Here is a 17131-nt window from a genome sequence, read left to right on the forward strand (position 1 = left end):
CACGCTGACCCCACAGGCCAGGAAATGCCATGGCCCAACATGCTGAGCCCCCATCACCACCACCTGCCCTGCCATCCCTCTTCCTTCTGCTTTTCCAAACGTACTCATCTCATTCATTCATCCAGTCGGTCGCTCAACAGTTATTGAGTGCCTGTTCTGGGCCAGGCAGGTGCTAGGTCACAGCATGAGAAAGTCAATGGTACAAAGATTCAAGACACAGCCCCTGCCCTCTGCAGCACAAAGTCCCAAGGGAGAGGCAGATACGTAAGTGGACAGTGATAAGCATGGCAGGAGGGGTCAGTGCGGGTGCAGGGGGATTGTAGGAGGGCCCTTTCTGTGCCATTTGGAAAGGATGTGGAGGTTTTTGTAAGAATCAAGGGCTGATTCCACATTCAAGACTCTGTAATGTTGCGAGTTGCAATGGTGTTTGCAGTGGTGGTTAATGTTTGTTGTTTGTGGTGGTGGTTAATGTTTAATATTCATCTCAGCCACCAAAACAGGTCTGAATTTCAACACAGTACTCAGAGATCCTTCACTCCCCACAGAGCAACAGCTTTTGGAATCAGGGGAACTCTGGGTTCTAGTCCCAGCTCTGCGATTTTGAGCACTGAAACTTTCCGAACCTGTTTCCTTCTCTGCCTTTCAGGGTTGCAGGGGTAAATGGATAGCATTAATCACCTTCCTTTCACAGGCTGTTAGCACTCAATCAAACCTGCTTCTCCCACTCAAAGATGTTTAAGACCCAGGCAAGTCACAGAACCTCAACAGAAAAGGAGTAACATCAAGGGGCACCTCCACATCATGTTCCCCACTGCCCTGAAGGAGAACGCCTCTAAGCTTAGCAAAAACAAGTTTGAATTTTTGTTCACATGAACTTTTCTATAAAAGCAATACATCAAAGAAAAAAGTTTAGGAACAGATTAGAGCAGACTCAGATGGGCTCAGTTTCCCTTACCCGCCCCCGCCCTGCAGGGCGCTGCTCACTGCTGGACTCAGAAACCCCAGCTGGCTTTTCACCTCCAAGATTCTCCAAGGACCACACCCCACAAACACGTCACCACCCTGGCCGGCACAGAGCACAGTGGGTGGAAGGAAGAGAGCAGGGCTTTGGGGAACCTCCCGCCCAGGGTTTCACCACCAGCGCCCCACATGACCTTGGGCAAGTCATGTCACTTCTCGGGACCTCGGTAGTTTCATCTAAAGACGAGCATTAACACCTAGGTCCAAGGTGCCAGACATATCCGAGAGGCTGGGAAAACACGAACGCTCTCCCCGCCAGCACCCCAGGACTGTTGATGTTTTTGATTTATGGCCTCCCCTTCCTGCCTCCTTTCCAACTTCCTTCCTCATCCCAGTCCTCCAAGCATTGACAGCCCGTGGATTTAAGCCACACTTGAGCGTGGTCTGGGGCAGTCGGCAGGGTAGGAACATTCCAGCGTAGGCTGGGGGAAAAATGGACAGAGTCGCGCTCTTGCCACTGTCTGTGCCTTTGCGCCTCTTCCTGTACATCCTCCTCTGACCCGCCACCCAGGCTGCTGGGCTGGGGGACCCTGGGGTGCCCGCCTTTACCTTTGAAGATTCTCCCCTCCTGGGTGAGGAGGGCGGCCCCCACGGGAAAGTGACTGTAGGGGCAGTAGGCTGACTTCTTGGCCTCCTGGGAGCAAACCAGCAGCTGCTGGACACACTCGGGCCTCAGGGTGCAGGCAGGAGGCTTCTGGGCCATGTTGGTACCTTAGGCAGGCAACAGAGCTGTGGAAACAGGACCTCTGGCCAGCCTGGGCTGGGGCCCCAGACACGATTGCAGCTCCTCCCCCGGGGTGTGTCCCTGCAACCAGATGGCAGGCTGTTAGGTACGGGGCTTTCAGGATGCAGAGTCTAGGAGAGGAGCCTCCCATGGTTTGGACTCAGCAGGTGTGGTGTAAGACGGTGCCTGCGTGTGCTTCACACGCTCCCTTGGGAACCACTCTCACTATCGGACACGCTGAGGGGTGGGTCAGAAGGTGGTGCCACGCTACTAGAAGGGGAAGCTACTGGGTGGGTCAGTGTGGGATCTCAGAGGTCCAAGCTCCAAGGGCTGACAGCCCTCGGTTTGTTAAATCACTTTTTCTCTCCTCCACTGAGGGAAGGACTGAGGCTGAAAGGGCAGGGCTGGGGCAGCCAGTGTGGCATCCCCGAGACAGGAGGCATGAACAAGCTGCAGTACGACTGAGAGCTTCTTTATTTTCACCCATTGTCCTTCCAACTTCTCTTTGCCCCAGCCCAGAATTAAAAAGTATCTCAGCTGCTGGGTGCAGTGGCTCACTTTGGGAGGCTGAGGCAGGAGGATTGCTTGAGCCCAGGAGTTTGAGAACAGTCTTGGCAATATGGCAAAACCCTGTCTCTACAAAAAATACAAAAATTAACTGGGCATGGTGGCATGTGCCTGTAGTCCCAGCTGCTTGGGAAGCTGAGGTGGGAGAATGGCTTGAACCTAGGAGGCAAAGGCTGCAGTGAGCTCAGATCGCACCACTGCATTTCAGCCTGGGTGACAGAGAGTCAGATCCTGTCTCAAAAAAATATATATATATATATCTCAATTGGAGAGTGGAGGGAACCATTGAGATTATTTACTTGGGCCCCTCATTGTTTTGTTGCAAAATAGATATTGGTGTTGGTGGTAAAGAAATGTGTTTGCATCCTGGTGCTACTACCTTCCATGTATACAAGCTTTGGCAGGTCACTTGACCTCCCTGAGCCACAGTTTCCTCATGTCAACAGCAGGGATAGTAATAATCCCTAGTCTAGATCCTGAGACTATAGAAGAGCTCCAGCTTTGGAGTTTAGTAAACCATGGTTTGAATTCCATTTCTGCCATTTATTAGCCATATGACGTTGGGAGAGTCACATACAGTCTCCCTAAGCCTCGGTGTCCTCATCTGCAAAATGGGTGCACTAACGTGATTTCACTTCCAGAGTTGTCATGAGGATTGAATGAGATAATGCGTGTACAATAGGTGTGGCTGGAGAGTCTGGCGACATCATGATGTGAACACCCTTTATGACTCCACACAAACTGGGTTATTGTCATTAAGTGACTCAGCCGAGATCACATGGGGTAGAACTCCAGCTTGAGTGGCCAAAGACATCCAACTGTTTCCATACCCCTGCCTAGCAGGAGACTTTGGATGGGGAATGGGGAAGGGGCAGGGGGAAAGGCAGGGGAAAGGAGGAGAAAACAAGGCAGCATCTCATGTCCTGCATGCTGGCATATCTGTGTCCCAGACTTGGAGCTCTCAGCCATATGTGGACACCGCAAACACCCAGGTGGGCCGCTGAAGAGTTGGGTAAAGTTTGCTTCCTTTCCTCCTCGCCTCCCCTCCCTGCAGATCCCCTCCCCTCCCACTGCATCCAGCCCTCAGAGAGGCAGCCTATTCCCTCCTGCTGGGGCTGAGGGCCCCTCCACCCATGCACTTTTCTCCTGTCTCTATACCTTTGGCATCTAGAGCAGTTTCCTGGATCTCAGACGGCCAGGGATGTCTCAGGACACCGTGTGCCCATCGACGTGGGAATAATTCTAAGGCTTTTTGGGGTTAAGTATAATTACAACTGCGAAAAGAGTTGTAGTGCCCTGCTGGCCTGACAGGCCTGTCAGAGACCTCAATAAGTCGTCCCATTTCTGTCCCCTGCCCTGTCTCAGCTTACCCCACCCAGCCCTGCCCAGGCCTGGGACCGGACTTCAGGACTCCTTGACTCCACAGTGCTAGGAGAACCTAGATGACCTCCAGAGCTAATTATAGCCCTTGGCACCTTCAAAGCTCTTTACCTGCATGTGGTCATACGTGAGGGCAGCGCTCATTCCAAACCCGGCTATATGGAGCGTGGGTGCCAGTGGTGGCTCTAGAATTCCTTTTTCTTTTTTGAGACAGAGTCTTACTCTGTTGCCTAGGCTGGAGTGCAGTGGGACGATCTCAGCTCACTTCAACCTCTGCCTCCTGGGTTCAAGCAGTTCTTGTGCCTCAGCCTCCCAAGTAGCTGGGATTATAGGTGTGTGCCACCATGCCCAGGTAATTTTTTGTAGTTTTACTAGAGATGGGGTTTTGCTGTGTTGGCCAGGCTGGGCTCAAACTCCTGGCCTTATGTGATCTGCCCACTTCAGCCTTCCAAAGTCCTGGGATAACAGGTGTGAGCCACTGCACCTGGCCTAGAATTCCTAATGGAAGGGGCTTAGGGTGGTCATCCGGTTGGAGGGAGAAAGTGGGCTTGGAAACTTGCTTAGAGCTAAGTCACAGATCAATAATATGAGCAGTACTTTCTAACACGCTTTTCTTTTCACTTTATGTAAAATTAAGAAAAATTGGCTGGTTGCAGTGGCTCACACATATAATCCCATGCTTTGGGATGCCAGGGTGGGAGGATCACTTGAGGTCAGGAGTTTGAGACCAGCCTGAACATAGAAAGACCCTATCTTAACAACAAAAAAAATCCACTGGGCATGCTGGTGTGCACCTGTAATCCTAACTACTCAGGAAACTGAGGCAGGAGGATCACCTGAGCCTAGGTGTTTGAGGCTGCAGCGAGTTATGATTGCATCACTGTACCCCAGCTTGAGTAACATTGTTATGAGACCCTGTCTCAAAAAAAAAAAAAAAAAGAAAGAAAGAAAAATGAAGAAAAGTTAATTGCCCAGCTCAAAGAATAGAAAATCCATGGAGAGTGTTTTGAGTCGTAGTGGAGATTTTCAAGGGTCCAAAGCCCTCCCTAAACCCTGCTCCCAGGCCTTCACACTGTGAGATGAACCACCAGAGTCTTCATGTTAGAGTCTAGGTACCATGCATTCACTTACTCATTCAATGAGCAGTTATTGATAATAGGAGTAAACATTAATTTAGCTCTTTTCATGTGCCAGGCCCTATGCTAAATACATTATTTGAATGATTTCACTTAATCCTCACCACAAGATAAAGATACTATTATTGCCCATCTTCGACTGATGAGGACACTTGAACTCATAGACATCACAGCCTCAAAAATGGATCTCAGGCTGGGTATGGTGGCTCACGCCTGTAATCCCAGTGCTTTGGGAGGCTGAGGCTGGAGGAGGATCGCTTGAGGCCAGGAGTTTGAGACCACCCTGTGCAACATACTAAGACCCTATCTCTACAAAAAAAAAAAAAAAAAAATTAGCCAGGTATAGTGGCACATGCCTTTAGTCTCAGCTACTCATGAGGCTGAGGTGGGAGGGTGGCTTGAACCCAGGAGTTTGAGGCTACAGTGAACTATGATGTTGCCATTCATTCCTGGGTGACAGAGCAAGATCCTGTCTAATAATAATAATAATAAATAATAATAATAATAATAATAATAGATCTTAAACCTGAGTTTGTCTGTCTTCTGAATCCTGGGCTCTCATCCATCCCAGAATTCACGGGAGGAGCCAGTATAATGGATGGGCAAGGGGTGCAGGACTTGGCATCAGATCCATCCGTTTAAATATCACCAGTGGTATCCCCAGGCAAGTGATCTGTGCCTCTTTCCTCATTTATACAATGGGACAACACAAGGACCCATCTCTGGTGGATCGTGGTTTTATCCTGCTCAGGAAGGCTTCCCATCTCTTTTGTTTTATTTTGTTTTTTTTAGGTGAGACCTCTTGGTGGGCGGCCAATCATTGTGCTTCCACTCCATGAGCAGGTACAAGCAGTTGACAAAGGATGCGCCAATCAGAGACCTCGCTTTTCTGCTGAGTCAGTGGGAATGTTGGTTTTTCCCATTGTGGCTGCTAAGCTAGGAAGATACAACGGTTGCTGGCAGCTAGCTTCCCCTTCTTGGTAGAGAGAGCTTGCTTGCAGAATGAAGCCTGATGGAGAGAAACAGAGCTGAGAGATGGAGGAAAAGAACCCCAATTGCTTGCTGAGTGTCTGGATCCAGCCATGCCTGAAGGCATGCTTTTAGATTTTCCTTTAATTGAGCCAATACAATTCACTTCTATCTTAAACTTGTTTGAGTTTTGTTTCTGTCAATCCTGTGGCATCTAGAGGAACATATTACTTCCTAGGATATTTGTAAAAATCAAGCGAGATAATATACATAAAGATTTTAGCATGGCGAATGGCATGTGGTAAGTGCTCAAAAAGTGTTAACACATGTTATAGCAAATACTGTGTGCCAGGCCCTGTGTTTGGTACTAGAGAATCAGAGGTGGATGAGACTTGGTGCCTGTCCTGAGGATCTCACACTAGTGAAGGAGACAGATAAGCCAACAGACAGGTATAAAACACTATAAAACAAGATTAGGTACTGGATCTCATAGCAATACAGAAAAACTATTGTTTGGAAGGAGTGGTGGGGTAGGTAGGTTAGGGAAAGCTTCCCAGGTAACAAGAGGATAAAAGGAGTCTTTTTTATTTTATTTATTTATTTATTTATTTATTTTTTGAGATGGAGTCTTGCTCTGTCACCCAGGCTGGAGTGCAGTGGCACGATCTTGGCTCACTGCAACCACCGCCTCCTGGGTTCAAGCAATTCTCCTGCCTCAGCCTCCCAAACAGCTGGGATTACACATGGGTGCCACCACGCCTCGCTAATTTTTTGTATTTATTTTTAGTAGAGACGAGGTTTCACCATGTTACCAGGATGGTCTCAATCTCCTAATCTTGTGATCCGCCCCCCGCCTCAGCATCCCAAAGTGCTGGGATTACAGTCGTGAGCCATTGCACCCAGCCCAAAAGGAGTGTTAAATGATGGGTGACTGTTCATATTGGACAATGTGGGTATAGCAAATACTGTCAGAGCCTCACCCACACCCCCTTAGCCATCCCAGATGTCACCTCCAGCTTTAATGGATAGTTCCTAAACATACCCATGGCTTCTTACCTTAAGCATTCCCTGGGCATATGAGTCTGCTGAGCCCATGCATACGGTAGGCCAGAAATGCCAGAGAGTTAACACTCCCTGGAAGGATTATGACCCATAATATATCAATAATTCTTTTTTTTTTTTTTGAGACAGAGTCTTGCTCTGGAATGCAGTGGTGTGATCTCCGCTTCCTGCAAGCTCCGCCTCCTGGATTCTCTCCAGTCTCCTGCCTCAGCCTCCCGAGTAGCTGGGACTACAGGTGCCCGCCACCATGCCCAGCTGATTTTTTTGTATTTTTAGTAGAGACGGGGTTTCACCATGTTAGCCAGGGTGGTCTTGATCTCCTGACCTCATGATCCACCCGCCTCGGCCTCCCAAAGTGCTGGGATTACAGGGGTGAGCCACTGCCCCTGGCAATATATCAAGAATTCTTAAAACCAGTAAGAAAAAGACAAACATCCCAATAGAAAAGTAAGCAAAAGACTTGAACAGATATTTTACAGAAGAGATGGTGATGGAAAAAACTTCTCTACAAACTTTCAAGTCTTCAAACTTGGCTACATAAAAATTAAGGAGTTTTATTTGATGAAGGACTTCATGGACAAAGTCAGTAAAAAGTTGAAAAAAACAGGAAATAGATCTTTTCGGCTGGGCTCAGGGGCTTATACCTGTAATCCCAGCACTTTGGGAGTCCGAGGTGGGAGGATCACTAGAGGCCAGGAGTTCCAGACCAGCCTGGGCAACATGCCGAAACCCCATCTCTACTGAGTAGTAGTCCCAGCTACTCAGGAAGCTGAGGTGAGAGGATGGCTTGAGCCCAGGGAGGTTGAGGTTGCAGTGAGCCATGACTGAGCCACTGCACTCTAACCTGGGTGACAGAGTTGAGACTCCGTCAAACAAAACAAAACAAAACAAAAAAACACAAACTCTTTTCAATGGTTGAAATGATTGCGAATAATTAATATAGTGACTGCGTAAGGGACGCATGACAAACCAACAAGAAAAAGACAAGGAACTCTATAGGGAGATGGTCAAAAGATATGGATGGGCAATTTACAGAAAGGGAAGTATTTGTACAACATTTTAAAGTATTCACAGAGATGAAATTAAGACAGTGAGATGTCACTTTACACTCATCAGAATGGCAAACAAACAAACAAACAAAAATGTTGGATAATGATAAGGGTTGGCAAAGATGAGGAGAGACTTGAGTCCTCCTGCACTGCTGCTGGGATGTTAAACTGGTGCAACTTTCTGGAGAGCAACTTAGCAGGGCTCAGTAAAATTAAGTATGCGCTTACCTTGAGATTCAGTGATTCCAGCCCTAGGTCAACAGAGACACTCTTACCTGTATCCATAAGAAGATCTGAATGAAGATACATTTTGAAAAGTTTTATTTATTATTATTATTATTATTTTTTGAGACAAAGTTTCACTTACTCTGTTGTCCAGGCTGGAGTGCTGTGGTGCAGTCTCAGCTCACTGCAACCTCTGCCTCTCCGGCTCAGGCGATTCTCCTGCCTCAGCCTCCCAAGTAGCTGGGACTACAGGCACGTGCCACCATGCCCGGCTGATTTTTTGCATTTTTGGTAGAGACAGGGTTTTGCCATATTGGCCAAGCTGGTCTCAAACTCCTGACTTCAGGTAATCCACCCACCTCGGCCTCCCAAAGTGCTGGGATTAGAGGCGTGAGCCACTGCTATTAAAAGTTTTAAAGTTTTACTTTTCACTTTTTTTTTTTTTGAGATGGAGTCTCGCTCTGTTGCCCACGCTGGAGTGCAGTGGCCGGATCCCAGCTCACTGCAAGCTCCGCCTTCCAGGTTCAGGCCATTCTCCTGCCTCAGCCTCCCGAGTAGCTGGGACTACAGGCGCCCGCCACCTCGCCCGGCTAGTTTCTTGTATTTTTTAGTAGAGACGGGGTTTCAGCGTGTTAGCCAGGATGGTCTCGATCTCCTGACCTCGTGATCCACCCGTCTTGGCCTCCCAAAGTGCTGGGATTACAGGCTTGAGCCACCATGCCCGGCCTACTTTTCACTTTTAAGTCTTTCATTCATCTGGAATTAATTTTTATTAATTCTGGTATAAGGCAGGGATCCAATTTAATTTTTTCCATATGGATATCCAATTATCTCAGCACTATTAATTGAATACTCCCTCCTTTCCCCAGAGATCTACAGTGCCAGCTGTGTTAAGTTTCAAATTTCTATTTGAAATTCTATTTGAGTGAGAATGATTTTGGACTCTCCATTCTGTTCCACTGGTGAATTTGTTCATTCCTACACATATACCATACCTATCTTTATTATTACAGTTTAACAATAAGTCTTGATTTCTGGAGATTTATCTCCCCGTTGGGCTTTTGCTCTTCTATATAAATTTTGGAATCGATTTTTCAATTTCCTTTGAAAGCCATCTTATCTTGCCTCTGGAGGAGTTTGCTGGAATAGTTCATTCCTTGACATTTTGGTAGGATCTTTCTGTAAAACCATCTGAGTCTGGTGTTTTCGTTTAAGAAAAAAAAAAAAGCTAAACTATTCGCTGGGTGCAATGACTCACACCCGTAATCTCAGCTTTTTGGGAGGCTGAGGTGGGAGGTGGGAGGATCCCTTGAGGCCTTAGAACTTATTAACCGTGCTCTTCAAAAAACGATTATCTCCCTTATTTCCATCTAACTGATCTATCAGTTTCTGGAAGAGGTTTGTTAAAATCTGCAACTACAACTGTTCATTTATATATATTTTCCATGTATTCCTATCAGTTATTGCTTTATATCTTTTGAAGCTATATTGTTAGGTACATATATATATATTTGTTAACATTATATCTTCTTGATTGTCTCTTTTATTTGTATATAATGTCCCTCTCTATTTCTCATGCTTTTTACCAAAGTCTTATATCCTTTTCTTTCTGATGTTAATGTTAATAGTTTAGGAATCCCTTTAAGAGTTCTTAACCTTGCCGGGCGCGGTGGCTCAAGCCTGTAATCCCAGCACTTTGGGAGGCCGAGACGGGTGGATCACGAGGTCAGGAGATCGAGACCATCCTGGCTAATATGGTGAAACCCCGTCTCTACTAAAAAAATACAAAAAACTAGCCGGGTGAGGTGGCGGGCGCCTGTAGTCCCAGCTACTCAGGAGGCTGAGGCAGGAGAATGGCATGAACCTGGGAGGCGGAGCTTGCAGTGAGCTGAGATCTGGCCACTGCACTCCAGCCCGGGCAACCGAGCGAGACTCCGTCTCAAAAAAAAAAAAAAAGAGTTCTTAACCTGTATTTTACTATAGACTATGTTGGCAACCTGGGGAGGCCTAAGAGTCCTGTTTTTTTTGGTTTTTTTTTGTTTTTTTTTTTTTTTTGAGACAGACTTTCGCTCTGTTGCTCAGGCTAGATGGAGTGCAGTGGCACGATCTTGGCTCACTGCAACCTCTGCCTCCCCAGTTCATGTGATTCTCCTGCCTCAGCCTTCTGAATAGCTGGGACTACAGGCGCGTGACACCATGCCTGGCCAATTTTTGTATTTTTGGTAGAGACTGGGATTTCACCACATTGGCCAGGCTGGTCTCGACTTCCTGATCTTGTGATCTGCCCACCTTGGCCTCCCAAAGTGCTGGGATTACAGGACTTTGGGAGGAGTGAGCCACAGCACCTGGCCCTATGAGTCTCTTTTTAAAATAATAGTTTTATCTCATTTTATGTCACTTTTTTGAGATGGAGTCTCACTCTGTCACCCAGGCTGGAGTGCAGAGGCACGATCTCTGCTCACTGTAACCTCCGCCTCCCGGGTTCAAGCGATTCTCCTGCCTCAGCCTACTGAGTAGCTGGAATTATAGGCACGCGCCACCACGCCCGGGTAATTTTTACATTTTTAGTAGAGACAGGGTTTCACTATGTTGGCCAGGCTGGTCTCAAACTCCTGACCTCAGATGATCTACCCGCCTTGGCCTCCCAAAGTGTTGGAATTACAGGTGTGAGCCATCGTGCCTAGCCAAAATAACAGTTTTTTTTGTTTGTTTTTGTCTTTTTTTTTTTTTAACTTTTCTATTTATTTTATTTTTACTTCAAAGGCTACATACATGTAAAAGTTAACATACCATCACATATGCTTTAAATAAAGTTCAAAAAATAAAAACACTTCAAAATCCATTTATTTATGGAAATATATATGACAATTATAGTGAAGTCAATTATATCCTTTTTTCTAATCTATCAGAAAAATACTTATAAAAAAGAGTTTTAATTCATGTCCAGAATAATTTTTTAAAATTCTTGAGTCATAATTTTAAAATAAGTTGAATGTTAGCACAATGTTTGGAGAAACAAGTCCCAGGCTTTTGCTAATGGGATCTGATATTCTCACACTTCATTTTGAAATCACTAAGGAAACTCAAGTTTAGGGGGAAAAAAAGCATTTTAGAAAACCTATGACTATAAGTATTCTGGCTGAGGTGGTTACTAACCAAGTGAAGGGCACGACTTCTATAAACAGATAATGTTCAAAGTCCTTTAAAACGTTTGAATGGAGATTTTTATCTACAAGCACATAGTGAAGGCTTAAAGTAGCCTTGAGTCTCTCTGCTGGTCAACACTGCAAGAGGAATTAAAAATCCCAGGTACCGTGAAGTTCTGAGTGCATTGCCCTTTTGAAAAATGTGTGAGCAGACACTAGCTCCTGTGACTCCAAAAACAAGCAGACTGGGGGAAGTGTCTTTGAATGGCCCTGCCCTTTAACAGGCAAAAGCAGGGAAAGGCTTGGCAAAGTCAGGAGAGGGAAATCGGCGTATTCTGAGCAAGTCTCCATGGTCCAGAGGATGACCATTTCCTTCTAATACAACCAATATTTCTTTGGTAGTATAATACAATATATATCAACAATCCCAATAACTAATATGAGCAGAATGCACTCAAAGTTCAACTTTGTAAATGTTCACATGCATCCTGGAAATGAGATGTAACTTCCTGCACCTACATGAGGAAGGGTAGGGACAGCTGCCCAGGCTGGAGGACTACTGATGATGAGAAATGACACACAACGTGAGCAGGGAAAGGGATCATTTAACAAAATGTGTTAGCCTTGACTGGGAAAGCCCTAAGTGGATAAACACACCTGAACTTTGCAAGGAGCTTAATCCAAACAATTAAAATATCACCTTCTCTTTAAATCGGAAACATCAGGTTTCCTATTGGGAGAAATTGCTTGCTACTATTCTAAGCCTTTGGTTGAAAAGGCCAAATTAAAATTCGGATTAGAAATGTTTTTACAAAGGGTCCAAAGACTTAGAGCTTGATTTATATCCTGATACTGAATTGTGATTATAGTTTTCATGTTAAGCAATCCAACTATTATTTTCCTTTTATCCAATTATTATTTTCCTTTTATTGCTAAAAAAAAAGTTTTAAAAAGGAAAATTAAAGATTTGAGTGCAGTCAGTGTAAAATCAGATTAAGTATGGTTTTTCTTTTCTCTGGGACAGAAAAAAACAATGCCCAGCTCACAGTATATAGGAATGTGTCACAACAAATAATCAGAAGACAAGTTTCTCCAAGCTAGTATTCCTCCTTGTACAGTGTGGTATTCAAAAGCAGTATTGTCACGATTATGCATATTCTCATTAACTAGGTACAGCAGAGCTACTTAAAGGGAAACCGATTTCTCATGCCTCAATGAAAGGGGAGTTTAGAAAACAATAATTAGGCTGAATAAGGAATTTTAAAGGGCACAAAAAAAATTCAGAGTGAAAAGAACAGAGAATTTAGAAAGCCAAAAAAAAAAAAGGTTTTTATTTTTTGTTTTTTTTGTTTTTAAAAAAGCAAGTAATGTGACGGTAGAAACCCACACAATCTCCCTCAACCCCACCTGCCACTTTGAGTCCTAACTGCCCATCTACAAGGACAGAAACCCACTCTAAATTGACCAGCATCGGCTTCCGCAAGTCTTCTCTTCACTTTCCCTCCTGTTAAGACCGACTCCAAAACCAGCGAAGGACAAAGAATTCTTTACAGAGTGCAATTAGTGTTTTCCACATCCACCTTCGAACGCACAATGCTCTTCATGGGGTTTATAAAATACTGCTTTAAAAGTTATGTGGGCCTAGCACTTTCGGAGGCCGAGACGGGCGGATCACGAGGTCAGGAGATCGAGACCATCCTGGCTAACACGGTGAAACCCCATCTCTACTAAAAAATACAAAAAACTAGCCGGGCGAGGTGGCGGACGCCTGTAGTCCCAGCTACTCGGGAGGCTGAGGCAGGAGAATGGCGTGAACCCGGGAGGCGGAGCTTGCAGTGAGCTGAGATCTGGCCACTGCACTCCAGCCCGGGCGACAGAGCGAGACTCTGTCTCAACAACAACAACAACAACAAAAAGTTATGTGGGGCAGAAGTTCATAGATCTTTTCTAAAACAGTCGCTTCACCCACTAAAGAAGCATTTACATTCCAGACTTGGACGACGTCTTCTCAGTCCCGAACACTAACACTAACTCCTATTACTTCGTCATCTGCTGCAGCACATTCTGTGAACTGTTTCTGGATGGTTGCTAACAGCAACTCTTTCCAAACTGTGGACGTGCTGTCCTTGGGGACTTTCATCTTCCATACGCCGCCCTTTGCGTTACTCTCCTCTTCCCAAAGTGGTCGCCTCTCTCCTCTCATTAAATGATAACTGCATCTCAAAGGCAGGCTAGTCACAGGAGGGATATTATTGTACACACTCCAGAATATCTGTACTGTCTGTACTGTGTAGATTTTCTTCAGATTTCATGCGCACTCAGCTGCTGTGAGACCAGGGAGGGATCTGTCGAGCCAGAAGGTGCAGGGCGAGTGCAGCGGGACCGCGCCCGGTTTGGGGTGCAGCGCGGACAGCTGCTGCAGGCCGAGCGGCGACTCGGCCGCCGGGGCCGTCTTTTTTTTTTTTTTTTTTTTTTTTTTTTAAGACGGTGTCTCACTCTGTTGCCCAGGCTGGAGCGCACTGGTGTAATCTCGGCTCACTGCAACCTCTGCCTCTTGAGTTCAAGTGATTCTCCTGCCTCAGCCTCCCGAGTAGCTGAGATTACAGGCGACTGACACCGTACCCGGCTAATTTTTGTATTTTTATTAGAGACAGTGTTTCACCATATTGGTCAAGCTATTCTCGAACTCCTGACCTTGTGATCTGCCTGCCTCGCCTCCCAAAGTACTGGGATTACAGGCATGAGCCACCGCACCTGGCCAAAATAACAGTTTTAAATGCACATAATTATAAAGCAAAACAATTGTATTGAAATAGCTATCAGAATAGTTAAAATATTTGTGATATTATATTGCATGTACTTATTTTTTTTAATTTTTTTTATTTTTTGAGACAGAGTCTTGCTTTGTTGCCCAGACTGAAGTGCAGTGGTGTGATCTTGGCCCACTGCAACCTCTGCCTCCCGCATTCAAGCGATTCTTGTGCCTTAGCCTCCTGAGTAGCTGGATTTACAGGGATTTGCCACCACGCCTGGGTAATTTTTGCATTTTTAGTAGAGACGAGGTTTTGCCATGTTGGCCAGGCTGGGCTTGAACTCCTGGCCTCAAGTGGTCCGCCCGCCTCGGCCTCCCAAATTGCTGGGATTATAGGCGTGAGTCATCATGCCTGGCCTGTCTTGCATGTATTTATTGACAGTTATAATTATTCCCTTTCTTCCTCTACCACTTTGAATAATGTGGTTTGTTGGTAGTAAACTTTACAGTTTAATGTATAGATTATAGGATATCAAGATGGGACTGTGACTAAACCAGAGAAGAAGTGAACGTCACCCAAGTTCCCTGCAGTGGGAGATGGAAGCAGTAACTGCTGGGGCTTTGGATGTCCCTATCTGAGCAAAGAATACGAGTGTTTCTTGTTTGATTGAGGTACGTTTGCATTACTGTGGGTGGTAACATGTTGTGGTTGTCTCATGGAAGTTTAAGAAGGGAATGCAGGTTGGAAATGGAAGTTGAGTGACCAAGAGTGAGTGGACTGCGGCAAGGTCCGAAGACCGACCCCACTCAGCCCCTGTCCAAACCTCTTTCTTTCCATCATGACTTCTTGAACTTTAGAGCCTGGACAGCTAGAGAGGACATTTGCAGACTCTCATGAAGCTGGGATTTCCACATGTCACCTGGCTTCTGCCAGGAAAATGCAAGCAAACCAGAAAGGGAAGGTACTGGGAGGAAGTGGCCACACAGCTCTTCTGGTTGCATCGTGGTGGAAGCATTTCGGTTCTTCTGAGGCGGCTGCAGCAGAGGCCCTAGTTCCAGATCAACTCCTGGCTTCCGGGTGCTAAACAGGTGTCAGCAGCTTCGTGACTTGGAGCCTCCTGTACTGCAACATGCGTAGCGAGGGTCTTGAGTCAGCAGCGGTAGCAGAAGCTCTCCAGCTAGGCTCATTTTACAGTGAGATTCAGGGGATATTCCTGGAAGTTCAGCCTAGAATTGGCCTCTCAACCCTTGCAACGTGTCTGAAACCAACCCGATCACCCTCGTCAACCCATTCTGGTTAGGCCTACTGGGTAGACACTGTTGTCTGCAGTGGAACCCTGACCAATCACTATATTTTATTTTTGTTTCTCCCTCACCCCCTCTTTTTCTGCCTTTTATTACATTGACACTTTTCCTTCTACTCATTTGAAAATTATTCCTTTTCTTTTTCTTTCTTTAATGGTTAGCCATTATTATTGTTTGTATTTATGTTAATTTCCCCTGTCAATTTCTGAAGTTTATCAACATACATAATTTCCTTCTCAACAAGACAGCACCTTAGCATATTCTCACTTCCTCTGGCCACTGCCACTCTACTACCAAATAGGTTTTCTGTGGTGCTCCCAGGGAAAGGGCTGAGGAGGGAGGGAGGGAGGGAGGGAGGCAGCGAGGCAGCAACCTTGCTGGATGTGATATTGTCAAGAACTGGAAGTGTATCATTCCTAACTCATACTTTTACCTCTTTAAAAAATTGTGCTGGTCAGGCATGGTGGCTCATGCCTATAATCCTAGCACTCTGGGAGGCCAAGGCAGGAGAATCACTTGAGTGCAAGAGTTCAAGACTGGCCTGGGCAACACAGGGAGACCCTGTCTCTACAAAAAATTTAAAAACTAGCTGGTGTGGTAGTGTGCATCTGAAGTCCCAGCTACTCAGGAGGCTGAGGCAGGAGGATGGCTGGAACCTGAGAGGCCGAGGCTGCAGTGAGCCTTGATTGTGTCACTGCACTCCAGCCTAGGTGACAGAGTGAGACCTTGTCTCACAAAATAAGTAAATAAATAAATAAAAGTGTACTGAAGAACAACATATCTCCATAGGTATCATGTAAGAATATTAGCAAACTGGAAAGCCAAGCTTATTTAATGGGGCTTGGTTCAGTTACTTTTCCAAAGACCTTGGAATCAAATTTCTACTGCCTTTTCTGTGTATACATTCAACAATTCAACACATATTTATTGAGTAACTGCTCTGTGCCAAACACTGTTGTATGCTTTTAGGATGCATCAGTGATCAAAGCAGGCAAACATACCTGCCATCAAACTTACCATCTTTTATTTATTTTTTTTTAATTTTTGAGAAGGAGTCTCACTCTGTCACCCAGGCTGGAGTGTAGTGGCGAGATCTTAGCTCACTGCAGCCTCCACCTCCTGGGTTCAAGCTATTCTCCTGCCTCAGCCTCCCAAGTAACTGGGATTACAGGCACATGCCACTACACCTGGCTAATTTTTGTATTTTTGTAGAGATGGGGTTTCACTATGTTGGCCAGGCTGGTCTTGAACTCCTGACCTCAAGTGATCCACCTGCCTCGGCCTCCCAAAGTGCTGGGATTACAGGCGTGAGCTACCGCACCCAGCCAAGCTTACTTTCTAACAGGGAGAAAGGTCATAAAAATGAGCATAATAAATACGTACGTTATAGAGTGTGTAAGGAGGTTATAAGTTCCATGGAAAAAAGGGACAAGTAGGCAGGGTTGGGGGACAGGTAATGCTGGGGGAGAGGAGCAGATCATAGTATTCAGTCAAATAGTCAGTGTGGGCCTCATTGAGAAGAAAACACTTGAAGCAGGTGAAGGGGTGAGCCGAGCAGATATCTAGGGAAGGGTGTTCCCAGCAGAGGGGACAGCCACAGCAAGGGCCTTACATCCTGAAGCAAGCCTGGTACATTTTATCTTATTTTAAATATACTATTGAGAAGCACTCTCTCTTTTTTTGTCTGGAATCCAGGACCTCAAATTTCTGCTTCTTGCCGGGCGCAGTGACTCATGCCTGTAATCCCAGCACTTTGGGAGGCCAAGGCAGGTAGATCATTTGAGGTGAGGAGGTCA

General features: G+C 45.8%; 1 protein-coding gene and 1 pseudogene across 3 annotated transcripts in view; both read right to left on the minus strand.

The window, feature by feature from the left end:
• Positions 1 to 1904, minus strand: part of CDA (cytidine deaminase) — a 35915-nt gene extending 34011 nt beyond the window's left edge. The window contains exon 1 of one of the 3 annotated variants that reach the window (XM_011933987.1): positions 1570 to 1901. In XM_011933987.1, coding sequence (XP_011789377.1) covers positions 1570 to 1723 — 154 coding nt within the window. In that variant the 5' untranslated portion in view covers positions 1724 to 1901. Of the gene's footprint in view, positions 1 to 1563 lie in introns of all 3 variants that reach the window. The other 2 variants (XM_011933986.1, XM_011933985.1) reach the window with 2 other exon arrangements.
• Positions 1905 to 12738: 10834 nt separating this feature from the next.
• LOC105505997 lies at positions 12739 to 15081 on the minus strand (annotated as a pseudogene).
• Positions 15082 to 17131: the final 2050 nt, after the last annotated feature.

The sequence above is a fragment of the Colobus angolensis genome, unplaced genomic scaffold (genome assembly GCF_000951035.1).
Source record: "Colobus angolensis palliatus isolate OR3802 unplaced genomic scaffold, Cang.pa_1.0 Scaffold130, whole genome shotgun sequence".
In the NCBI taxonomy this organism is placed as follows: domain Eukaryota; kingdom Metazoa; phylum Chordata; class Mammalia; order Primates; family Cercopithecidae; genus Colobus; species Colobus angolensis.